Source organism: Alosa sapidissima, chromosome 21, assembly GCF_018492685.1.
Source record: "Alosa sapidissima isolate fAloSap1 chromosome 21, fAloSap1.pri, whole genome shotgun sequence".
In the NCBI taxonomy this organism is placed as follows: domain Eukaryota; kingdom Metazoa; phylum Chordata; class Actinopteri; order Clupeiformes; family Clupeidae; genus Alosa; species Alosa sapidissima.
In genome coordinates this window covers 15785252-15811999 of record NC_055977.1, presented here as the reverse complement: position 1 = coordinate 15811999, position 26748 = coordinate 15785252, and the positions used below count along the sequence as shown (strand labels likewise).

The 26748-nt window shown below is 46.2% G+C and overlaps 2 protein-coding genes across 2 annotated transcripts in view; one reads left to right on the top strand and one right to left on the bottom strand.

Annotated features, from left to right (window-relative positions):
- bop1 (BOP1 ribosomal biogenesis factor) overlaps positions 1–26748 on the bottom strand; it is a 63238-nt gene that overhangs the window by 15928 nt on the left and 20562 nt on the right. Inside the window, exons 4-6 of the mRNA XM_042076847.1 lie at positions 1583–1737; positions 1325–1442; positions 105–206 (exon numbers count right to left, since the gene is read on the bottom strand). Coding sequence (XP_041932781.1) covers positions 105–206; positions 1325–1442; positions 1583–1737 — 375 coding nt within the window. The remainder of the gene's footprint in view (positions 1–104; positions 207–1324; positions 1443–1582; positions 1738–26748) is intronic.
- scxa (scleraxis bHLH transcription factor a) lies at positions 15457–22015 on the top strand. The gene is made up of 2 exons (XM_042076848.1): positions 15457–16497; positions 21332–22015. Exons 1-2 carry the CDS (start codon positions 15907–15909, stop codon positions 21368–21370), a joined length of 630 nt encoding a protein of 209 aa, XP_041932782.1. The 5' UTR covers positions 15457–15906; the 3' UTR covers positions 21371–22015.

The following is a 26748-nucleotide window of genomic DNA, read 5'->3' as shown; positions in this document are numbered from 1 at the left end:
TAATATGTGACAAAGCCTCCTTAGAGAGAGAGAGAGAAAAGGCAAAGAAAGAGGGTGAGTGAGAGGGAGAAATGCTGGTCAAGGAGCAAGAAAACGGGACTCACTTTTTCTTTGTCGAGCAGAGAGGGGATGAAACTGCGCTTGTCCATCGGCCTGTTGGTCACTGGGTGAATCATGACCTCATTGGTAAAAAAGTCCACGGAAGGCTGCGAATGAGTAAATGAATGAGAGAAAGAGAGAGAGAGAGAGAGCGAGAGAGAGAGAGAGAGAGAGAGAGAGAGAGAGAGAGAGAGAGATGGTGGGAGAGAAAGAGACAGAGAGAGAGAGAGTGAGACTTTCTAGGGGAGCATAGAAAAACACATTCACTACTAATATTGTTATAGAAAGACTCAAACCATATGGCAAATAAGAACATCTGGGCAAATAATCCTGAAAAATTACAGACACAACATAAAACTCAAGAACATGCCACTAGGGACACGAGTCTCTACAAACAGGTGGCTTCGAGTACCACGTCCATCTTTTTTTTTTTTTTTTAAATTCTGTAATCCACCATGTTTATCATTCCAAACCACAATGATCAGATACAGATCTATGCAAACTGACTCATGATTCTGTCTTTATGAACTTCAGTGGTAATCATGAACTAAGTTGTCTACACACCAAACTGCAATGACAGCACTGCAGAAATTTGGACTGACTGTTTCAGCTAAACGCTAGCCACACTATGCTAGCTCCTTCCCTTTTCCTACAGTCCCTATTTACCAACAAAAAGCTCTAAAAAAAAGTATTCCAACAACTTTTTTTTTAAAAAGTCGACTAGCAATTAACACCAGATTTTCACAGCTGGCCTATTGTGGCACTTACTGTATGGCCATTAACCGAAACCTCTAAAGCTAATCTGGCTAGCACTTGCTTCTCAGGCAGGACTTCCATGTTTTTCCCCCCAGTCACACAAGGCTAATTGCAGGGACGTTAACTCCGGGTGCCTTCGCCTCATTTGTCAGCGGTGGGAGCAGACTGGGTTTGGGTTCTGCGGGTGCCTCGTGGAGAGGATAATGACCCAACTGAGGTTTGTTTTCTCCTGCTCTATGCTAGGTCCATTATCTAGGAGCTCATTTATATACACACACATGTTAAAAAAAAAAAAAACAAGTGTTTCTGTTTTTTTTTTTTTGTCTTTTTACACAGTAGTTAGAGGTAGACCGCAAAGTGAGGATTACATTCTTTTGGTAACGCTGGCTTCTATTGGCTCATCTGTGATGAGGTTTTGCTGCTGTTTGTTGCTGCAGTGTTTGTTTGTGTGTTTTGCTAAGTCTCTCACCTCATACTCATTGAAGTTAACATCGCCAAACTGTCCCCTCTGAAGACGATGCACCAGGTCAACCTGCTCATCTGAGAGACGAATATCTGTGCCCGTTGTCTTGTCATGTACAGTACGCCTGTAAAAATGTAAAGCAAGAGACACGATTAAATAAAGTGGGGGAAAAATGGCCTGAAGAAACTCTGTATGACATACTGTCTTCATCGGTCATGACTAGCATTACTCGTAAGAGTAGTGACGCTATTCCACTCTCCCTACCAGTAATCAGGATTCTCCATCTTGTCCAGAAACTCATCCAGCTCATCCTTGTTCCGGATGGGCTTGAAGATCTTCTTGCCATCCAGGTCATAGCCAATGTGCGGATAGTCCTTGTACCACTCCATGGGGATGTTGCCAACAGTATTGCGGATATCCTGTAGAGTACGGAGACATGAGAGACATTAAGGACTTGGCTTATGCCTCAAGTCTTAAGGTTCTACTTACTGTAGAAGCAGGGGTCTACTGAAAAATTAAGGTAGTTGGGTAGTTTGAGAGAATGCTGTGATAATATCCACTTGCAAGACTAAGATTTCTCACATTCAGAATCAGAGTGCAATTTGTACAACGAAGAATACAAAGGCGCTAATTAAACCCAATAGAAACCTATGGATTCTTCAAAATGCAAGAACAGAATGTAGTAAATCTTTTAGAGTACTGTTTACAAATTAAATCCTTGGACTTGGTGTTTTATAACTCAAGTGGTAGTTTGATGCTAGACTCTTTCCATGTGTTAGGCATAGGCACAGACACACTAAAATACAGAGTGGCATACACATAGACACACACACACACTTTTTCTCATTCTCACAAACGGAATTGTAGGCACACACACACACACACACACACACACACACACACACACACACACACACACACACACACACACACGCACAGGCCGGTGGTCCTCATTTCCGTGAGATGTTTTGTCTGAGCCACAGCGTGCTCTCACACTCATCATCCTCCACTTCTCCTCCTTCCCCTCTCCGCTGTGCTCGTGCCTCTGCATGGATTAGGGGCCCGCAGCCCTCCCCGACTACACAGGTGCACCCTGGGTGAGAAACCCGCAGCGGTGCTTAAAAAGGGAAAGTAGGAGGACGGGGAGGGAGGGAGAGTGGAGTGGGCAAACAACTTTACTCTGCCTTAGCCTGCGGCCATTTCACTCAAGAGTCTGTCGCTACACTGCGCTGCGATACCATTGTACAGCCACAGCAGCTATTAAAACAAACGGATACAGCGCTCGAAAATAGAGATTTCTTTGTCTGAGAAACAAGGCAGAGACATACACACATAAACCCTCTCTCACTCACCCACCCACACTCACACACGCACAGACAAAGACACACACACCTACTCTAACACACACGTACTAAGACAGCTGAAAGTTCTCAGAGGTTGTGGTGTTGCTCTTTAAAGTGGGAGCCTGCACCTGTGAGTGATTTCAATAAAAACACCCCTACCATATCCAATTAGGAAAGAGTGGGCAGCCCAGTCACGCTTTTTCTCACAGCTCTGGCCAGCTGGAGGAACCCCTCCCTCTGGGCTCCCGTCTTCGAAGCCTTCCCCCCATTTGCAACGTGCCGGCCGATAGGCTACTGGCTCGGGCCCTTGTTGTTTTCCTTCTTGGCTGTCTGGAAGGCCATTGGTCGGAGAAGCCACAGCAGGTCGTATGATTGGCCGCTTCTTAATTAGGCTTCCGAAATGCTCCACCATGTTGCTTGGCGTAATTCTATGATGTAATGTCTCGAGCGACAGAATAGGGTGCTACGTCTTCTGAAGGGGAATCAAAACCTTTTTTTTGGCTCACAGGGCATCCGCTGAGGGGTTAGCCCACTCTGGTCGTCTCGAAGTAGATTTTTAAAAAGGAAAAACACCAAAGTACAGGGCCTAATGTGATATTTCCTGAAACAAAATCCACTCTACAACTGAGGAAAGGAAGGATAAAGAGACAGACATACAGATGTTTGGGTGACCTTTTGAAAGGTTAGCATAACAACATCTTCTGAGAAGAGTGTGGCAAATCCCCTTTAACATATACCATCATTAATCTTCTGAAGATAATATACATAGTACACTACATTACACACTTCTGTGTAGGCAACGCAATGCAGTAGTATAGTACTTGGTAGTACATACCAAGTGTGTAACTGTCATACATCAAACAATATTTAGTCTAGGCTGTATTAGGTCGAGTTGGGAGTTAGGCTGCAGATGATGACACCCACCTGCCAGTGACCCAGCGAGGCACGTTAGACCTCGGTACATGACAGACTGCCTGCCTGCCTCCCAGGGTGGGTCGGGTCTGTGTGGGATAGACCCCCCCCCGCCATCCTGACCAGAGACAAATGTTACTTTTCACCAGCTCCAGGAGTCACACCGACTTCTGGGCACGGAGTCTTGCCGGCGGTTTGCTTGGGCTCGGGTTACACCTCTGAAAAGGCGCCTGTGCACCCCCCCCCCCCCCCCCCTCCTCCTACGGCTCAAAGGGAGTCTTCTAAGAAGACTGAATGCCGCTTGTCGAACAGGGAAATTTGAGAAAAGATACCATATATGCAAGACGTATATACATTTCAGCGTTTATGATTCTCTCTCTCTTTTTTTGCCTGTCTCCGCTTTCAAATTGCTCATAGAACGTACTGGCGTCGGTGGCTCGGCTCCATCAGTGCCTTCATTACCTGGCAACGGCCATAAATCCATAAGACAGACGAGGACAGCCTAGCTGGACTCTGCCAGGGAACGTCTCGTCGGGAGCGGGACGGTGTTTGACAGCTGAGAAAGTGCAGCCTCGAGGCTCAGACAAAAGATGGTCTATATCACAAATCTCAATTTGGGTCTGAAAAGTAGCAGCCTGTAAAGCATATTAAATGGAGCATACAGAGAATCAAGAGAAGAAAGTCAGCTTGGGGAGGAAAAGAAAATGTCCTGAAGGACTTTCCCGGTTGAAGGAGGGGAGGGGAGGGAGGAAGAGGGGGCAGTGGGGAAGGAGACGTTTCCCGCTGCCAGAGCATGACACATGAAGGAGGCCAGTGGTGTGGGTGGTGGACAGGGGACTTGCCAGAGGTGTCGTCTGTGACTTGTGGTGTCCCTCACTGTCCCAGCTGGACAGTCTGTCTGGGGAGGGGGGAGCAGCGGGGACACGTAAGGAGGTGGAAGGAGGGAGGGAAGAGGAAGAGGAGGAGGAGGGTAGGAAGAAAAAGAAAGAAAGAAAGAGAGGAAAAGAGGGAGGGAGGGAGAGAGAGGATCGGTGCAGGGGAGACATGCACACGCAGATCCGTGCACCTGCTTTCAATTCCGCAGCTAAACAGAGACTTTATTAAGTGTCAGTCAGGCAGCTGCAGTCAGGCCGGGGCAAAGAGATGTGGAGGGAGAAATGTGCCATTAAGGGCTGGACTGGACAGCGGGGGGGGGGGGGGAGCGAGAGCGAGAGCGAACGAGAGAGAGAGACAGAGAGAAGAGAGGGAGAAAATAAAAGAGAGAGTGAGAGCAAAAGGAAATGCCCCATGATGTCTGCTCTTCAGCACACAAGTTGTTATCAGCCTGCTGTGTCTGCTGAGGCTGTAGTCTGCCGTCTGAGCTGATAGGGTGTGATGAACTGAGGGAGTGACTCGGATAACGCTCTAACTAAAGCCAGCAGCCACGGGCTGTAGGAGGCCTACTGAAAACAGCCTAGTTGGTAGTCTGGACAGAAGGGGAGGATGGCTGCGGGTGGTGGTGGTGGTGGTGGAGTCATGGCAGCGGCACTGAGTGGGGAGTGACCAACCAGAGGTGTGGCTTTACGACCACTATTCTACTGGGATGCTTTCTGCATGAAAACAAGTCCCTTTACAGGGCGACATCAAACAACAGCAGGGCAGCCTGCGGACGAGCACCCCCTTGTTCCCACAGACCTCTGGGGACGGCGCAGCCTGACCCCCCACACATTCTCACCAGGGGCTTCCCAATAAAGAGGGGCCAGCGAGGGCTGCAGGGAGGTGGCAAAAGGGCCACCGGGGGAGCAAGAGAGCGGCCCCCAAATTACAGGGTACATCAGCTCCTTCCCTCTCCCACCCACAGCAGACACTACATCCAATCAGTCACCAAGCCCTCAGCAGCCTTCCCAAAACCAATAAATATAGATTAGAAAGGACAGACACATTTGCTTGGGGAGGATTAGACGGTGAATATTTAAAAGCTGCTGTTAGGCCGTAGTCGTTAACCCCCCCGCCCCCGACAATAGTTTGGACAGGCAGTTATCATATAATAATGTGGAATAAAAGAAAATCTGTTGAAATTTAAAGAAAAAATAGAGGGGAAAAAACACACACTGTAATTAGGTTGAGGGAGCGTGTCAGGCGGCCAAGCCCAGAGGGAAACGAGGGCTCGAGGGCCCGAGGCCAGAGTTCATGGAGGCGGAACCCGTCTGGTCTTGCCGGGGTATTATTGGCGTGGAGTGGCGCTGGCACGTCAGTGGTGCGGTGGCACTACAATGGCAGGTCCATCCATCAAAACAGCTGCCGAGCCCTCAGAAAACCCCCAAGCCAAACAAACACAGAGAGCGGTGGAGCGACGTAGAGAAAGAAAAAAAGAGAGAGAGGGGAGAAAAAAAAAAAAAAAAAAATCAGTAGGAACCACAGCGTGAATGCCGGTCTGCCCGGCGCTCTGTAGCATTTTGGGCAGCGAAGCAGCAGCAGGAGGAGGAGGAGGAGGAGGAGGAGGAGGAGGGCAGGGATTAAAAAGGATGGTGCTGCTGTCAAGAGCAGCTGCGGCGGCGGCGGGCGAAAAGGAAAACCCTCGGCGAGGTCCTGCCTCCTCGCTCGCGCCGTCGGGAGCGTGGCTCACATTTTCCGCTCCTCTGCACCGCTGACCTCTTCCCTAGGAGCGCCCGGATTCCTTGGCTCCGGGAATATCGGGAGGATTGCAGCATGGAATTTCTGCAGTGAGCGTGACTTCATCCCTTTCGGTCACAAATAATATCAAAAAAGACAAATAGGAAAAAGTGTATGTAAACACGGGAAGAAATCTCAGTGCGCACACACACACACACACACACACCATCTACCCCTCAGGTGAGCCCCTCAGATGATGAAGCAAGTGTGAGGAAATTCGCCAAGAGGGGATTCAGGAGACACTGTGGTAAATGCTGATGTCAACCCTAGCCATGCTGAATTTGATTATGGGATGGAAGCCAGCACTATGCTCAGCAGGAAGACACTTGGTATGTCCAATGCTCAGAGACAAAGAGAGAGAGAGAGAGAGACAGAGACAGAGAGACAGAGAGAGAGAGAGAGAGAGAGAGAGAGAGAGAGAGAGAAGGACAGACAGAAGAGGGGGAAAAAGAGAGACAGAGAGAGGGGGGAGACAGACAGTCAGTCTTAGAGGCTAAGGGGTGACGGACGCAACCTGACAGAGGAATTTCTCCTAATCAAGCGAGCCCATAACCCAAGGTGTTTGGAGACGTGAGGCTAACTGGAGCCATCTCAAATCCACGGGTGTTGTGTTCCATTTGAGAAAATATTGCACACGGACATCTGCACACCATTTGCTTCTGTTTTCATCCCAAGAAATACATGGCAACTGATGTGGTAAATACATAATAAGGAGGTGATATTCAAGAGAGGCTACTTCTGAAAAATTGATAGTACCATTTATGCAGTACTCTCAAAAAAGAAACACAAAAGTCCAGCAAGAAAAGCTAGAAAAACACATTAGGAGGGAGAGATGTCTAGACGATAAACACAAGCACATTTGGTTTGTATCTGACATGACAACTTAATGAGGCATTGCCATTTTCCAGTGGGGTACAACACAATTCTTGGAGATGAATTTGTGATTTAGATGAACACTACTGGAGTCTCTACCATTTCTTTGCATTCCTGACAGGACCCCAGGGTTTTCTTCCCTTAGTCTGTCAGACAAGAGTTACATCACCATTGTACCCATCATTCCCCATGAGAGCAAGAGAGGGAGAGTGAGCCAACAAAAGAGAGAGAGAAAAAAAATCTCCATATTGCTCACGAGCACTTATTTAAATGCCGGACTATAACCTGAGTCTGTCTAGACGGAGGGAATAGTAGACTGGCTCATTGCTACCAAATGCATCAAAGTGTTCAAATTAGGGTTCAAACGCCTGCTTTCCATTGGACTGGTCCAAGCCACAGTGAAGAGACAAAACCAACATGAACGCAGCTTCCACAGAGTAAACAGAATAATGACGTACACCACTGTGTACTTTTTTTAATGGGCAGCCTCGGATTAAGAGTGTTCCAGTAAGTTTATGCTCCTTTAAAAAAGAAGAAGTGCCATATTAGGTGGCAATGACTTCAAGAGGGAGCAAGTCAATGAGGTTTCTACCTCTTAAGACTTTTTCTTAGCCACATGTTTGTAATTTAGGCATGACACTGTCCGATTCCTTTGGGTCCCGGAGCTGGGCTTGCTCAATATTGTGAAGCAGCGCTTCAGTGATTCAACCTTCAGACAATGACTCAGTCTGACTAGAACATCAAGGACAGTGAGGTCGTTGACTGTACTAATCAGCCTTTGCCGAGAGATGCTTGTCTACAGTGACTTAGATCAGGCAATCAAACCACCATTAAGAGGCCTAGGACGTCTCCTCTTCTCTTCTGCTTTCCTTCTCTCGCTCGTCTCTTTTCACCTCTTTTCAAACACCCCTCCTTCACCGCCCCCCTGCCAATGTTCAGTCACTCGGGAGCACTACCGTGGAAGTTGATTTTGGACCAGAAGCCACATGCCTGGAAGTGTAGCATTCCCGGCTCGGTGGCTGAATCCTGGAAGTGGAAACGACACACACACACAAAGACTTCTCGAAAATAGTTTTCCTGAAAACATCCAGAGCGCTGCACTGGCTACAAGAAGACTGGCAGACAATTTTAGACGGCATAGTCATGTCCTGGCCCTCTTTTACTTCAGTGTACAGCCGACTCATTGCCCATTTAGTCAATTACCCTGGGGGCATGCCCAGTTCCCTTAAAAAAAAAGAACAGTTCCTACAGTTAACTGGGCAAGCATGTGGTACAGACACCACTTGTTGTTCCTTCAAAGACTTTGTCGTAATGACCAGGATGTCCCAAAGGGAGTGAAGGAATGGAAGGTTGGACGGAGGCTGGAAGTAAGGGAGTTTGGTGAGGAGTGTGAAGCGGAATAGGCACATCTTCACTCATTTACACTTCTCTACTTCCTCCTATGAGGAGAGCTTTTCCACAGCAGGTATACTCATAACGGACCCTCCATGGCCAAACCTCCGCGGACCGAGGCTCTGTCTTCAAAAGACACACACTGAGGACATAAACACGTTACGTCTGAACATCCTGTTCCGTTCTGATGCAACAGGTTGAAATTACATATGTATGGTATACCGATGGGGAGAAACCTACCGCACATCTGTGTCATTTACTAACAGAACAATCATTAGTCATTTGCCCTAAGAGGACAGTCGGTACACATTTCAGGCCGCGTGGAGCCACAGGACACCCAACATCACACAAGTATGATTGATGCACTGAGAGCTTAGCTTTCCTATGACACTTTGTCAAAGTAAGTTGGCACAGCGCATTAACACGTCTGGCGAGCCAGGGGGGGGAAGAGGGGGGGGGCTTTATGAGAAGCAGAAGCATCAGGAGCGGGCGCCTGATAATGCCTTAAACAGCTGGGGGGGGGGGGGGGGGGGGGGATGGTGGAGGGGGGATGAGGGCTTGCGGATGTGGCATTTTGTCTGCAGGTTTTGTGGTCCAAGTCCCTGGTCCCGGCACAAGCACAGGGGTCTATTAGCAGAGTGTGTTTGATATTTCAGACGTTTATGGATATGTCTGCTTGGCCCTGGAGATCGCCGCGATGTGGGAAGACAAGGAGGAAGAAAAGGGGCGCTGTAATGGCAGTATCGAAGGGTTTAGCATTACCACACCTGTGTACACGACACAGACTGGGGGAGCACATCTGTTTGTGTGGCCATATCTCAGAAGCGAAGGCTGGGGAGATCCCTCGGGAAACAGGACCGCCTTCACCTGCCCATTACTGTTACTGTGGATCAGAGTGACCACCAGATCCAGTCAACAGATGGCAATACAAAATAAATCTGGCACAGGGAGGGAACCAGACAGCGGTGTTCAAATGTGGCCAAGGGAGGGATATACATGACCGAGACTTCAAAAGCGCACCAGTTGTGTAAAGGTCTTAAAACTGAGGGGCTTGTTAGGCTCTTTTGTTAACAGCTGGGGAGGGGAAGCTCAGCTGGTCTGTGGGGCTGAGCGAGCTCTCCCTGGGAGCTCCCCTCCTGACCCCCCGAGCGCTGATAACAGTAAACTCATCCGGGTCGGCATGCATCCCCAGTGGACCTGATCGCACATCATGAAACGCTTGGGGCTTGAAACGAGCAAATGGAAAACCACCACATTTCTGCTCATTTTCTTTTCCATGACTGAAACACAACTTTTAAATTTTTTATTGGTAGGAGTACTTTTTTTTTTACGCCGCTGTTTAAATTGTCACAAACGTCCCCCTTTTTAAAAAGCGGCCAGTAAAAGAGGGACATGATTGGATGACTTCATCATCTTCCGGCCACCCGGTTCCTTTTGTTGGGTGCTGACGTTTCACTGAACCATGACAATTGGCTCATAACAAACAGAACCGAGCAGGATCCTAGAACGTGTCAGACCCTAATCAACGTCTAGACATATCCAGAGTGTCCCAGTAACAAGCCTGGATGGATGGATCTTATAACACCATATATGGCTAAACTTGTATGACTACATCCATATAAACTCCACTTAGGGATGGAAGTGAACGAAACAACATTTCTAAGCGTACATCCAATTACAAGGAGGCCTTTGCTCAGAGTGTGGTCATGTGCAGTATATGCGACAGGACAACGCACGACTGCATGTGGTCTTTAAGTGCATGAAGGAGCCTCAAGTATTAAGTGCTTATTCCTAATGATTTATGAACGCTCCTGGCATGGCCTATTTATTTTCCATTTGCAATTTTCAAACTGGTTCAATTGTGGTGGCAGAATGGCAGAGCTTGGCAGCGGGAGCTTGCCTTCCCTGCGCCGAGAGGGGCGTGTTGAGGGGCATTTACCTCAGCGGGCACCCATTCTGAGGTCTGTTGAAAGAGGTGGGGAGGTATTTATTAAGCCCCCATTCCATACGGAACTGGGCATCGGACTGGGATGGCACGCCATCTGCAGACACAGCAGACCCTGAGCCTCCGCGCCCACAAGTGTAGCTTTGCATTTCCCCCTAATGGGATCATTTATAATCCAAGTAATCTTTACCCCTCCGTGGAATTCAGCCACCTCTTCCCACTTTCCACTCGCCGGATCCAAGCAGGGTGATGCGCCTGTTGCAGGAATGCATGCGAACGTGTGGCTGCCTTAGGAGACTCTGTGTGTGTGTGTGTGTGTGTGTGTGTGTGTGTGTGTCCAAAACGCACGCGCCCGTGTGGGTTTCGTGAGTGGCAGCAGCACGCATCCCATAAGCGATGCCGCTAACAGCCACCGCTAACAGGCTGGTGGAAAAATCCAATTGGAAAATGACTGTGGTAAAATGTCCAAAACCAAGTATCCTGCATGAATATTATAAGAAAATAAGGGGGGCTGTAGAAACACTCTGGTGCAAAGATTTTCACATTTGCTGCTTCATCATGGGCGCTACAATTCAGCGGTAAAAATCCATATTTTTGTCAGAAGCTTAATGTTACAACAATACATATTATAAGGGCAGGGGGTGTGGGCATGGAGGTATTGGAGTTGAAAACCTCACTGTACTATGTAGCTACTGAGCATATGCTCTTAAAACTGGACAACAGTAAATCATCTATTTCAAAATATGCTTGAATGTGTATACATGGCATGTTAAAGTAGTCACCATGTCAATATAATTTACAATCCCTTTAAAGTCCATGAAGGCTTGGACAATTAACAACTTGACAGTGCATAGCCAGATGAGTGGTCACAAACGAGCGCTTCTCTCTCTTCTAAGACATGGAACAAACGCACCGAGAAGCCATATTTCTCTGCCTCTCTTTGTGCGTCCAGCCTGTTTATATGCTTAATGCTCTGTAAATGCACCCAAGAGAAAACACACTATAAAAAACAGGAAAAAAGCGGGTAAAAGAGAACACGTTTAACAACGGAAAACTTGGAGCAAGAGCAATTTCAAATGAGAACAAAAGGCAAAACATAATTGTCCCCCCCTCCCCTTTTTCTCCTTTAACTTTTTTCTCCCACTGCTGTAACCTCTAGATCTCCCCTCCCATTCTTGAGCGGATTAATTGAAGTCATCATTGTGGTGACCCTAACAGGTTCTTTCTTTCCCTCTCTCTCGCTCCCTCCCTCCCTCCCTCCCTCTCGCTCTCCTTCACTCCAGGCTCCCAGGCGGGGCTGTGCAGCTGCGTTGTGTCTGTGTTGCATTAGGGGACCGGCAGCGAGCGCACGGCTGAAAGCGATATAGGGCTCTTGCCTTCCCTCAGGCCTGTCCAGACAGCAACACCACTAACCCCCCCCCCCCCTCCAACACCCACCCCAGTCACAGCCCACGCACACATCGCAGAGCGGACCGGACAGCCAGCCAGTTCTCTAATAGCCCCCTCAGACAACACGCCGCAGCCAGGCACTAGGGTGAAGAGTGTGTGTGTGTGTGTGTCTCTGTGTGTGTGTGGTGTGTGTGAGAAGCAGGGGGGGTGGGTGAGGAGCCCCAACTTCTGACTACTCTCTGGCCAGTGACAAAACCCCACTCCAAAAAAAAAAAGATTATAATAAAATAAAAAAGGAGAGTGAAGGAGGGAGGTAGGGACCGTCTAGAGAGGAGAGGCGTGGGGTTGAGAAAGTGCTTTCCACAGATGGGTGACTGGATTGGATGTCGCACAACGGTGCAGGAAGTTGAAAGGGGGTTAATGGCTGTCAGATGGCAGACTGAAGCGCTCGTCTGAAGGGGATGTAGGGTTGTGGGGGGTGGAAGAGGTGGGCGGGCCTCTCTATGACAGAGAGATAACAAGCATTGTCATCTGTTAGTGCCGACATCGGCGTTTATGAGGCAGCAAGACATTCCATCTGAGGACAGTTCCGTCTCCGAGCCCGTAATGAACGTGGCCAGATTACCTGCCAATGCCATATTTGATAAATTGACTGCTGCCAAAAAAGAGCAGCAGTTATTGAGAGATATGTACTGTAAACAGTCATATCCTTCTGCATCCTTTTTTTCCATATCCTGCAGAAGCACTGCTGGGTGCATTGAGAAATAATGATTTCCCTAAAAGGTCCTCCTGTAGATTAATATTCAACATTAGGCCTACGCTATAATTGGACATCAAAGACTGCGAGGCATGGATGCAGGGAAACAGAAATGTCACTGAAAATAAATCCTTCGCTATAGGGCACTGTGTCAGTTTAATAGAACTATTGAGTAGGAGATGCGATTCTAATAATACATTTAATCTACTTCTGTTTTTGTTGCTTTTGACCACAGCCCATAGTGATGATCGTATTAGAGTTTGAGGCTGAACTTAAATACAGACTAAGGTAAAACCATGCAGAAAACCACACATTTGGGAAGATGGAACAAAATCAAAACAAAGTAAGGTAAGAGAATAGGACCTATGCACAGCAGTGCATCTTCGCAAAAATAAAACCAATATTTCAGAATCACAGCAACTGATATCTCAGGAGGTGCTTAGGGACATAGTCAGACCATTGCCTGGTAAAGCAATTTTATTTCAATTTTGGTTTCATAAGGAAATAAAATATTATAAAAAGTCAAAAATAGTTCCAATACTTCACAAAAAATAGGAAAAAGTCTGCCCGATAATCATATATGTTTCGACATAAGGAAAACATTATTTTACTACTATTGTATTTAAAACTTCACTGGTGATTTACTGCTGCTAGTAAACTAACTCAGCATTCCTTATTATTAAAATTTAAATTAAGGACTGCACTCCCACCCACAGAAATATCAATTTCGTTCTCTTGCACTACAGAGAGCTGTAGGCAATAAAAATGCATTTCAATCAATTAAGCCTCGGAACACAGCTGCCTCTTTTAAGTCTAGACACCACTGATTCACAATTCTTGCACTGTAAAAGGATTCATGCTGGAATTAGAAACGGATTCAAATGTCCTGCAGAAAGACAGAGTAGATACAACTTTTCCCATTGATATTTAAAAATGAGAAAGCATTTATGCAAGCAAAACCATAGGAAAATCAAAAAATATTATGAATAAAATGATGAAAATGGGTTGCTTCACAAAGGCATGAAAAACCATTGCATGATAATGGCAGGGGGAACTGAGCCGCATGCTAGGAGCCAGAAACTCAAACTCCCATGGTGCAGATGATGAGTGTGGACAGTAATGGGGATCTCTCGTGCCTTCTGGGAAATGAGGTACCCTGCCTGGTCTGACCCGGCCGGCACACCCCTCACATCATTCATTACTCTAAGCCATGGGGGAGCGAGGGAGGGGGCACACGCATTAACGTGGATTTACTGCAACCCCTGAAGAAGGGCGACTTCGGCTTTCTGGACGTTTTTTCCTCCCCAAATATCATTTGATTCAATTTCAGGCCATCGTTTGTGCATAATAAGATGAATTTAAAAAAAAAAAAAAAAAAAAAAAATTGAAATGACTTGAGATCACAGCATTCACATTAGGATTTATTTTTTCCCCTGTTGGGAATAGGTATTTCTAAAAGTATGAGGACACATCCGTGACAGCCATTAGGAGCTGATACGATGTTTGTGCCCTGCTTTGAAGTGTCCATTTTTTCCCAGCAGGAATATAATGATTGTCCAGATAGCACCCGTGGGAAATGTGGTTTATTTTGGTGCAGCTGAACCCAAGTAGGTACAGGTTTCTTAGGCTTTTTTTTCTACCTTTAAAAGGATGACCTAAGAAAGTTTTACGAGCTCCAAAGCCAGAGCTGAACCCGAAAGCATAAGAAGTAAATGAGAAATTTCATGCCGGATGAATAATACGTTTAATGCCGGCTTGCCCTCAGACGAGATGAGCATATATTTCTCAGATCACAGAAGGTAGGGGACCTTCTTTGGAAGGTTTCCAAACATTAACAGTTGTCTTTAATGGAGGTAAAACCAGTTTTAGAACAGTGGAAAAAGAAAAGACAGACATTATTTCAACATCTTATAAGGGGTACATCCATCTTATTTTGTATAAAACAAACCATTGTCTTCTGAGCGCATGGGCAATTCATCTTTTGTGGCACGGGGGTGATTCAGTGAACAACAGGTGTGCTACCTGAGTTATAGTCCCGTTGGATAATATTTTGTTTCTTTTAGCCTCAAACAGCATGACTAAACTGATCCAGTCGGAGTTAATAGCGGAACACGCAAGTGAGAGACGACTCACTCATTTCCTCACACAGAGCTGTCCATCACGCTACTGTACGGGCATGTGCCATGGTGGGAGAAAAGAAAGACACTTTAAAAATCCATGAGCGTGTATTGAGCTGAGGTGGGGAGAGGTGGTTGGAGGGGGGTCTAGGGGAAAGTAGTTGGGACCAAATGATGCATTGCAAGCCCTTAACACATTCGTCTTCTCACGACTGCTCTCTAGACAGGTTAGGGGGTTCTGGGTTTGGGGGCGACAGAGAGGAGGGTGTGTGTGTGTGTGTGTGTGTGTGTGTGGCGGAAAAAAAAGTTCCCACTTTGAGCCCTTGATATTTAATCCCTCATGAACTTTGCTGGGCTTTTAGGTCGTCTTTTATGGGGCACCTTGGGGGCGTGAGTGCGTCCCTTTCAGGCAAAAACCGGTCACTAATCAGTACCCTGAGAAACAACAGAAATAGCCCCTTGTCACCTCGACTCATCAAACAACTTTCTCTTACCTCAGACTTTTTTCGCTTTCACTTAAGTGCCCAGGGGGGGTTAAGGGCAGGATTCAGTAGTAGCTGGACTGACCAACACAGCCCCATGCCTGGCGCACACACAGCCAGCTGTGGGATTTGCATACGGTGTAAGAAGGGAGATGAGAAGAGAGGGCGAAGCGGAGTGAAAAGGAGAGGAGGGAGGGAGGGGGGGTAGCCCCAGACACTCCCACAAGCTATAAAACCCAACCATACTGAAACACTCAGACAGAAACCACACGTGGATCTGTGCTCTGAGGGAGGGAAATAGAGGGAGAAAGAGAGAGAAAGAGAGAGGGAGAAAGAGAGGAGAGGGAAGGCGGACGTGGACGTGAGTCGGAGAGGGGACACACCACAGAGGACTGGAACACAAACGGAGAGAGAGAGAGAGAGAAGGCAAAAAACCACGCAAATCTGAAAGCAGGATCAACCCCCAGAAGTCGTCTGTATTGTTTTTAAACTCAGCACAGAAGGAGAATAAAGTCCACATGGGACTTTGAAGACAGAGCCATGCCACAGTGGAGTTGGCTCGAGGCAAAGGATTAGGCTGGGACAGTGGCTCAACTTCTGTTTGAGCGGTGAGTTCTTCCTCCCTTCCACACTATCTATGCATGCGTGAGTAGTAACACAACAAACTTCAGACGTTTCGCCAGTCAGTGACAAGCAAACTCAGACAAGGGCAGGGGAGAGTCGAAGATGTCTTTTGCTATGGTGCGTCCAGCGCCCAGCCGCTACCTGTACTCCGAGATCTCCATGATGTCGGAGGACGAGGAGAACGGCAGCGAGAGCTCAGGCTCGGACGACCGCTCCTTCCGCCTGGACACCTCGGGCTACGAGATCAAGGTGGGCACCCGCAAACGCAAGCCTGGCGCTGGAGGGGCTGGAGGTGGCGCGGACGGAGGCATGCGACTCGGTGTGGTGCCGCAACCCGCAATGATAGTGGGTCCGCACGGCGAGGTTCGTCAGCGGAACGCGGCGAACGCCCGTGAGAGGGACCGCACCAACAGTGTCAACACGGCCTTCACCGCCCTCCGCACGCTCATCCCCACCGAGCCAGCCGACCGCAAGCTGTCCAAGATCGAGACGCTTCGGCTGGCCTCCAGCTATATCTCCCACCTGGGCAACGTGCTGCTGGTCGGGGAGGCCTGTGGGGACGGGCAGCCCTGTCACAGTGGGGGGCCCTCGGCTAACTCCTACTACCACCACCATGGCTCACCAGCTCGCGAATCCGAAAACTCACAGCCCAAACAGATCTGCACCTTCTGTCTTAGCAACCAGAGAAAAATGGTGAGTAGGACGGTGGCTAGATGATTTCATGGTGTGCATTGACTGTGTTTTTGTTTATAGCAACTGGGTGTCCAAAAGCTTTCAGCACAAAAGGGTGTCCAAAAGCTTTCAGCACTGAGTGAATGCCAAAAATGAGAATGAAGGAAAACACTACTGTCTAGAGTCCTTGAAGGTAGAAAAACTTCCCTCTTCTGTAGTGAATAAAAAAAGTAGAGTGTTAAAAATCCAGTGTAAGATAGTTAGATAAAATCTGTAACCAATATCACGCCTCATAGCTACAATGTTACCCACAATGTCAAACAAACTCTGCCACATATTTAACAATGCTTGTGTTGCTGTGCCCATCTCACCTGTCGTTAAGGTCTTTAAAGCGGCTAAAATAAGTCTCTGGGGTAACCTGCACAAATATTCGGTGATGTGAAGGGTCACATCTTAAATGTGACATGTGGGGTCACAGGGGGGCAGAGCATATTTCTGAGCACTGAGTGAGTGATGACAGGACTTGACCAGTTGGCTCTTACCAGACCCAACACTAAACAGTGGGCTAGGCCACCACAGCATTTCTTTATGGAGATAAAACTCTCTGGAGTTGGGCACCAAGGATGATCTCGTGTCCCTTTTTATGTGTTAGGTCTGTGCTCTTTTATGCGGTGCAGTAACCCGCCCATTAACTCATGGAGGTAACGAATTTGACTTAATGCGAACCAGTGGAAAGTATCACAACAAGAGACTGTCACGAGGAATACAAACACATCATCCATCTCCCCTCCGCTCCCCTCCTTGGGAGTACACTACGGCTGACCTTAGCTCGTAAAGCTAACACCACGGCGCATTAAAAATAAGGCTGTAAATCATGCAACCGACCATGAGGAGCACAATAACACCAAAGCAAAAGCAAAAGGGCGCAGACTGTAATTTAAGCGGACATCGCAAGGAGAGCCTTCAAACTTGAAATATTCCATGTGCTCGAGACAATTACAGTCAACTATGACATTGGAACATTTTTGGTTAGGTATATCACTGCCACAATGTCCGTTCCCCAGTAACTTGAAGCCTGTCCAACACTGGCTTCACACAGAAAAGGAGAAAGGGGAAATAAAAACAAAACAGTGGAACTACTTAAGTTTAAAAGATCCTTTTCAAAACAACACGTAGTAGGCCTACTCCATGGCTCATCAAATACCTGGTAGTAAATAAAGATATTTAATTCCATTCAATTTCAGAAAAAAAAAAAAAAAAATCTGGATACTCAGAAGCAGAAGTGGGCCAAGCGAAACACATAAATATGCAAATACAAAATTTGCGTGTTCCAGATAGAAGGGTTCTGAATATTCACCGAACATATGTCGAACTCCCCAGAAGCTCAAAACCCATCCATCCAGGGCGATTTACACTTGCATCCTGTGTTGTTCTAAGGCTCTTCCTAGCACTCAAATTAATGACCCTGACAACCAAAACACACTGCCTGCTCAAATCCAAGCCAACCGGGTAAATTATCAGGACGAGGGATGTGAGCATTTTATTGGTTGGAACGTAAAGCCTCATGACAGTACAAACAAGCCGCAGAAAAATTCATTGCACCACTGATAACAAACGATAACGATCATTTGGAATTTTGAATTATATGCGAGAGCTGAGATTCAGTAACTACACTGGTAAGGCCTTGTTAGACTTTTTGAAAATGTCTTCTTATCCATTTCACAGGTACATCCTTAGATAAATACAAGTAAAAACAATCGGGCCATCACAGACCAGCTTGCTGGCCTACAGCGAGAAGTCCACTATTAGACCATGGAAAACGGTAAATTACACACCTCCATTTTCCAGTATTAATTTGAAAGAATATATTCAACTTGGGTGAACTCTATTCAGAGGGGACATAATCAGTTTGTTTTTCCTCACAAAAAAAATAGAAGAAAAAAAAGAAAAACTTTTGAATGGAAACAGAGACCAAGAAGTCACAATTAATAACAATGAAAAAAAAGTTAATGGACAACATTTGTCTGGCTGGAAGCAATCCTGCTCTCTGCTCAGCAGTGGGCAGAACAAACCAGCAAATGAGATAATGGAGCTTTAAGTGTTTTATCCAGAATTAAGGCTCTGTCTATAGGCTTTCTGTGCGACTCTGAGATTTGAACCAGATTGGGTCTCTCTTTGTAGCGAAGGTTTAAGAGGCAAACCGGCTCACTCCAAACCACACGCCTCTTTCTCTGCCCCTACTTAGGTCTCATTACGCCATGAAAAAAAAAATCATCACCCTGCCAAGACCTATTTCTTTACAATTTCAACAGAAATAATCAATAATAAGGATTTTAAAAATAAAGCAAATCTTCTGAATATTGCCAGATTTAAAGTCCCACCTTCTGACATTAAACAGATAGCTGTCTAGAATATTGCCTGCAAACTAAAGACTGGCAAACTTAATTGCTCACAGGCATAAGGAAACATTAGGTCAGGTACTTAAAATGACTGATGGATAGATGTGGGTGCCTGAAGTGAAAGATCTTATCGAAAAAAAAGAACTCTTTTTTTTTTCTCCATGCAAGCGATTTGATACATCTGGCACAGATTTGCTTAATTCTTGGACATAGTGTAGTTCTTCCCCCACTTTCGTGTGAGATACAACTCCACACACACACACACACACACACACGCACACGCACACTGCATAATTTCCCCCTTGCCTCCAGAGGCAACATTTTATTTCAGATGCCAATGAGTAACAGGAAACCAAACTGAATAGGCCACATAACTTATTACAATACTAAATAAATGATGATAAATAACAAATATTTCTCTTTCTATCAAACCCATCACAACCCTGCGCCACCCCCCACTGACTAGTGAAAATGCACAGCCCATTAATAGAGAGCATTCCACTCGTCTTTCTCTCTCCCCCCCCCCCCCCCCCCCGTAATGGCTCTAGCAGGTGAGGACAGGGGGTTATGAAGGATGGCAGGGGGATTGCATAAGCACACACACAGGGGGGCAGCCGGGTCGGCAATGCGAAACGGCCGGTACGTGCGCCGGGCCCGATCTCGGAGCGCCTGGGCGCGCGTTCTGGCGTTCCCTCAGCGCCAAGCGGATCACTGACGGATGCGAGGTGGAGGAGGTGGAGGTGGAGGAGGAGGATCAGGAGCAGGTCCCTGAGCTGGACGGCCCTTGCTCGCCTCTGCCGCGGCGGCTCACATTTTCTGTAATTATCCCAGAGTTCCCTCATTACCTCCAGATGGAAGTTATTAGAACACTCCTTCCCTCCAACGGGAGCCTATCAGCACGAACATGCAACACATTACAAATTATAAGCCCTGGCGCGGTTCAAACGCACTGGCGTGGAAAACAACATTGACAACACTGCTTGACAAAAACACACACTGCTTAACAACAACAAATTTCAGACTGTTAGCACTTCCGTCACACAGAAACCACAGCATGTGTAAAGATTCACCCCTGTGGGTATGAGACAGTCTGCTGCTTTTTGCTAGCACAGGCCTCCAGGAAGTAGGGGTGCACATAGGGTCACATGGAGCTGGTGAAATAATGTCAATATTCTCCGTAATGGCTTCTGGCTAATAGAGCATGCAAATGTTATTACATGTGATTAAGTCTGCACAGGGTTCCGTTATTAGGGTGAAATATGTGGTGGAAAGGGATTCATGCTTGCAGGACTTCAGATGAACTGAGGCAAACTGGGGGCTGCTTTTAATAAATCTGAGCAGACGTGTCATCGCAAACGGCTAGAGTTTCACGTCTAAAAAAAGTTCTCACACACACACACACACAGTGGGGAAAGACTGACAAGTCTCCACATTGTAATCTTTCAGCGATCTGCCAACATTACCTGTCAGACAGGGGTGAAACCAAATATTTGTCTTTAAAGTGAAGGCTCAGGTGCCAGCCACTGACAGGGAGAGGGAATGTTGACATGCCTTTCTAAATGAAGATGCTAGCTGCTCTTTCAAAGTCAAAAACATAAGAAAATTAATTTCTCACATTATATAATTACAATAGAGCCATTCAGCTAAATTAGTTATTAAAAAAAGCTTGCAAAAAGCTTTGAAGTTAGGGATTAGAGAGTTGTGTGTGTGTGTGTGGGGGGGGGGGGCAGACCATCTTTACAATGTGTTATACAGGATATGAAAAACAAATGCAGGCATAGTCCTTCTCGCCTGGCATAAGTGGTCCCTTGAGTGGGCCATTTGGTGACTTTAGAAGTGGCAGTGAATGAAATGAAAGTGGGTGCGGGGGCTGGAGTCCGTGTGGCTGACTTCATCCACTAAAGCCCTGTGTTTTGACTACGGGCTCCTCCTACGCCTGATGTGGATGTGGAGACGGTGGCATTCTTTCTTTCTTTCTTTCTTTCTTTCTTTCTTGCTTGCTTGCTTGCTTTCTCTACTACCCTTCCTTCTCGTTCCTGTTCTCACTGAGACCGAGTGAGAAATGAGAGTCAGGTATATGTGTGTGTGTGTGTGTGTGTGTGTGTGTGTGCCTGCTGCTGCCACACTTGTAAGGTGAGCCCAGAAAAACACAGGTTGCTCTTTTCCCTAGTGTCCTGGACTCTGTCTGAAGGGCAGAGCAATATCAACCCTGTTTGGTTGATGACTGTCAATGCTAGTCAACTTGGATGGGAGGAAAGGGGATTCACACAGACACACACATACACATACACACACCCACACACACTTACTTTAAGATGTGAAAATAATATATTTGCCTGCAGGAAAAAACAGACTATGCATATAGTCTGGTATGATAAAAATATAGAATATGAAAACGTATCATTCTTTTTCTAGTCACCAAGTCTAATACATAACCCCCCGCTTTTGTGTTTCAGAGCAAAGACAGAGACAGAAAAACAGCTCTGAGAAGCTAATGAAGTCTTGGGCCGGAGTGAAGAACACCACACACACACACGGCTAAACACAAACTTGACATTCCTTTTGTGTATATATGCAAATATCAATTCATATTTAATTATATGTAAAAATAAAAAAGGTAAATGAAGAAGCAACAACACAGAAAAGGAAAGAAAAGAAACGTTGGACCGCAGTTTTGCAGTGGCCTTCATAGCAGTCACATATTCTCAGTTAAGTTCTTTTGTGCCAGAGCACTATAGTGATTCTGGCTTCACTTGTCTCAAAAAATATCCTTCACTACGACAGAAGAACGCATCACTTCACCCACAGGAGAAACTTCTACCTGGACACTATCTTAAAAAAAAAAAACCTACAAAAGGCAAACTACCACAAACTTAAAAATAATGACTTGGACTTAAAAAGTGACCGACAATACTTTCATACAAACATGAAGGATGCTACAGCACCAAGAAGAAAAGGTGGCCAGCTGACAGTGGGATCACTAACTTCCTGAAATGGAGGACCCCTTTAATAAACTGAGGGCAACAAGAGGAAGGAAGCTTGTAAATTTCTCTGACTTTGACTTATTTGTGTTTGTGCTTAAAATATGAACGATTAAGCCCACACTATCTAAAAAAAAAACTACAGACATAGTATTTGATGTCCTGTATAATTGGGGGCCAAGCAGCGAAGCTGCGAAGCACCCATTGTGTTTCTATGAATTCTTATTGGGGGCCAAGCAGCGAAGCTGCGAAGGCACCCATTGTGTTTCTATCTTTTCTTATTATTATTATACCTTCTTCTGCCATGGGAGTCTATGGCAGCCCATAGAACCGCCTGGTAAAAAGTTGTGAAATTTGGCACACTGATTGGGGACAGGCCAATAATTAATTGCACCAAGTTTCATGCCGGCACCTCCAGCGCTCTAGCGCCACCAACAGGCCAAAGTTGGACGTGCGTTCACGCACGTAACTTTTGACCCGTTTGTCCGATTGTCAAAAATGAGGTATCGTTGGAATCCTTGGACCAAGCCGAGTTCAACGCACCCTATGACGTCATTTTCCGCCATGATGGATTTTCCGCCATATTGGATTTTATCGAAAGTGAAACTAAAGTTTCACGCCTCACATAGTTTGTCCGATTTTAACGAAACTTAATACATATGATCTTCAGACCAATCCGCACAAAAGTTATCGATTTTTGTCTTCGGAACTAAAACCGTTCGCCCGTAACAACCAATCGAAATATGCGGCGAAGCCGCCAAACAGGAAGTGAGCTCATATCTCAGCAACCCTTTCATCTATCATAACCAAACTAAGTACATGGACTCAGGACCCAATCAGAGGGATGCTCAAGAAATTTGGTGACCTTTGACCTCTAGGGGGCGCTGTAATTAAGAAACATGGCTTTTGACCTGTAGCAGCAGTTGTGCTTAGAATTAAAACACACTAGTGGTGCCTGGTACTACTGTTGAAGGTCCTTAGGTCAACATAAGCCAACTTGTGATGTCATCGTAATTGATTCGGCCGCCATATTGAATTTAATCAAAAACACGTACAAGTTTTCGCAGGTCACAAATTTCATCTGTTCTTCACCAAAATTGGTACAGACCATCTTCAGACCATGCCTGATGAGTGCATTGCTTTCTGGAACAATTGACTGAAGCATTGACCTGTACCAGCCAATCGAAATTTGCGGCGAAGCCGCCAAACAGGAAGTGATTTCATATCTCAGCAACGCTTTCATGTATCAAAACCAAATTTAGTACATGTACCTCAGACCCCATCGGGAGGACGCTCAAGAAATTTGGTGACATTTGACCTCTAGGGGGCACCGTAATTGACAAAAATGCATTTTGGCCAGTAGTTGCTGATGCGCATTATTTTGCAATGGAAGTCAATGGCAGCCCATAGAACCGTCTGGTAAAAAGTTATACAATTTTGCACACTAATTGGGGACAGTCCAATAATTCATTTCACCAAGTTTCATGCCGGCACCTCAAGCGCTCTAGCGCCACCAACAGGCCAAAGTTGGACTTGTGTTTACGGACGTAACTTTTGACCTGTTGACCCGAATGGCAAAATGAGGTATCATTGGAATCCTTGGGCGAAGCCGAGTTCAACACACCCTATGACGTCAATTCTTGACCTCTGTGTTTAAATCACAGCAAGTGTGATCATATCTCAGTCAATCTTTTATTTTTGATGTGAAACTGATGACAGCAAGTTCCATCTAGTTCATTCTAATGTGTGCGTGCAAGGGTGGGACGGGGTGGGATGGGCAGAGGCGGTTGCGGTGGTGGGCTGGCTGGGGGAGGGGGCGGCGACACTTAGCCCTGGTTCAGCCCCACAAAATCAGTTATGTTTTGATGTGAAACTTGACCTTGTAACTCAGCCAATCTTGGGTTGTATGGCATGGAACTTGCTGTGACTGCTTAATGCTATATGTCTGATGCAACGGCATTGACTTACATGGCAAATCTGGCCTGCTGATCTCACTGCTTGGCCCCCTCATTGCTGCTTGCAGCTATATTTATTATTATTATTATTATTTAACATCTTTCTTCCGCCATGGGAGTCTATGGCAGCCCATAGAACCGTCTTGTCAAAAGTTGTGAAATTTGGCACACTGATTGGGGACAGGCCAATAATTTATTTCACCAAGTTTCATGCCTCCCCGTCGAACCCTCTAGCGCCACCATCAGGCCAAAGTTGGACATGCGTTCACGCATGTAACCTTTGACCCGTTGACCCGATTGTCAAAATTGTGGTATCGTTGGAATCCTTGGACCAAGCCGAGTTCAACGCACTCTATGACGTCATTTTCCGCCATGATGGATTTTCCGCCATATTGGATTTTAGTGAAAGTGAAACTAATTTTTCACAGGTCACAAATTTTGTCCGATCGTCACCAAACTTGACACACATGATCTTCAGACCATGCCTCATTAATGCATTGTTTTTTGTCTTCGGAACTAAAACCGTTCGCGCGTAACAGCCAATCGAAGTTTGCGGCGAAGCCGCCAAACAGGAAGTGAGCTCATAACTCAGCAACCCTTTCATCTGTCATAACCAAACTTAGTACATGTACTCAGGACCCAATCAGGGGGACGCTCAATAAATTTGGTGACCTTTGACCTCTAGGGGGCGCTGTAATTAAGAAACATGCCTTTTGGCCTGTAGCTGCAGTTGTGTTTAGAATTAAAATACACTAGTGGTGTCTGTTAATACTGTTGGAGGTCCTTAGGCCGACCCAAGCCAACTTGTGATGTCATCGTAATTGATTCGGCCGCCATATTGGATTTAATCAAAAACACGTACAACTTTTCGCAGGTCACAAATTTCATCTGTTCTTCACCAAAATTGGTAGAGACCATCTTCAGACCATGCCTGATGAGTGCATTGCTTTCTGGAACAATTGACAGAAGCATTGACCTGTACCAGCCAATCGAAATTTGCGGCGAAGCCGCCAAACAGGAAGTGATTTCATATCTCAGCAACGCTTTCATGTATCAAAACCAAATTTAGTACATGTACCTCAGACCCCATCGGGAGGACGCTCAAGAAATTTGGTGACATTTGACCTCTAGGGGGCACCGTAATTGACAAAAATGCATTTTGGCCAGTAGTTGCTGATGCGCATTATTTTGCAATGGAAGTCAATGGCAGCCCATAGAACCGTCTGGTAAAAAGTTATACAATTTTGCACACTAATTGGGGACAGTCCAATAATTCATTTCACCAAGTTTCATGCCGGCACCTCAAGCGCTCTAGCGCCACCAACAGGCCAAAGTTGGACTTATGTTTACGGACGTAACTTTTGACCTGTTGACCCGAATGGCAAAATGAGGTATCATTGGAATCCTTGGGCCAAGCCGAGTTCAACACACCCTATGACGTGAATTGTTGACCTCTATGTTTAAATCACAGCAAGTGTGATCATATCTCAGTCAATCTTTTATTTTTTATGTGAAACTGATGACAGCGAGTTCCATCCAGTTAATTCTAATGCGTGCGTGCAAGGGTGGGGCGGGGTGGGATGGGCAGGGGCGGTTGCGGCGGTGGGCTGGCTGGGGGAGGGGGCGGCGACACTCAGCCTTGGTTCAGCCCCACAAAATCAGTTATGTTTTGATGTGAAACTTGACCTTGTAACTCAGCCAATCTTGGGTTGTTTGGCATGGAACTTGCTGTGACTGCTTATGTAACCGCATTGAGTTGCATGACAAATTTGGACTGCTGAACTCTCTGCTTGGCCCCCTCATTGCTGCTTGCAGCTATATTATTTTGTATGAATTTGGTTTTAATAAAATATAAGATATAAATGAATAATGAAAGATTCATTCTTTACATGTAAACACATGAAATAATGTGTCCTTAGCAAAAACATGTTTTATACAAGCAAGAAATACTTTTTCAGGCAAAGGGAAAAAAGGACGAAAAACACGTGTTTATTTCGTTTTTAACCCTTAAAGGTGTAGGTTTTTGAACATTCTAAGTTCCGCAACAACTGAAGGTTCTAAAATTCTATGTTGAATTCAATGAACCCAGATATTCTTTAGAACGTTCATTTCCCAACATTCCGTGTGACGGTACTCCTTTAAGGGTTAAATCAGCACCAGTCCATTATAATGGCGATACCAGGATCAATGTTGTGCTGCACTCCAGGTGGTGGCAGGTGTGGATCATATCGAAATAAACTCATCCTATATATCATCTTTAGGGTTTGTTTTGGCCTGTGAACCCGTCCTCGGAGCAGACAGAGAGAGCGTTCTCTCGCACAGAGTCCAGTCTCGTCCCTCCTTGCATGGCTACACCTATAAACAGCTATGACAACAGAGGGCTGCTCGATAAGCATCAGCCATCAGTCTTCCAGAAAGCTTGAGCACATGCTCGTACACACGCACTTGCTCACACAGATGGTCATTTTCTTCAGAAAAAAAAAAAAAACAGGGACGGGTCAGAGATTGTACTCTTGCGACAACATACCTCTTTCACTTTTTCTCTTGATAATACACTATACTCATAGTCCAGAGCAATGCAGCGGACTGACAAGCCTAGTGTAATGAGGCCATGGGTTAAAAAGCAGCAAGTTTGTTGGCATAAAAACAAGACTGATGAAATACAAAAACTACCAGTGAACTTGTCTGTCCATCAAATCATTCCGTCATAGGCGAAAACCACTATTATAACTCCCGACTGATTAGGTCACATTTACATTTAGTCAATTAGCTGAAGGTCACGGCCATCTTTTTGATATATAAAAGGGGAAGGATGAGAGGGGATAGAAGGATGAGTCGGTAGAGTGGTGGCTGACCTCCTTGAGGCTCTTAAAGGGCCAGCTGTGAGGAGCAGAGCAGAGCAACGTGCCGCAGTGCGGCGTGGCGCAGCGAGGGGCC

Coding starts and splice junctions, on each gene's coding strand:
- scxa (XM_042076848.1), top strand. CDS start 15,907: ATGTCTTTTGCTATGGTGCGTCCAGCGCCCAGCCGCTACCTGTACTCC. Junction 16,498..21,331: donor TTAGCAACCAGAGAAAAATG/GTGAGTAGGACG, acceptor TTTGTGTTTCAG/AGCAAAGACAGAGACAGAAA.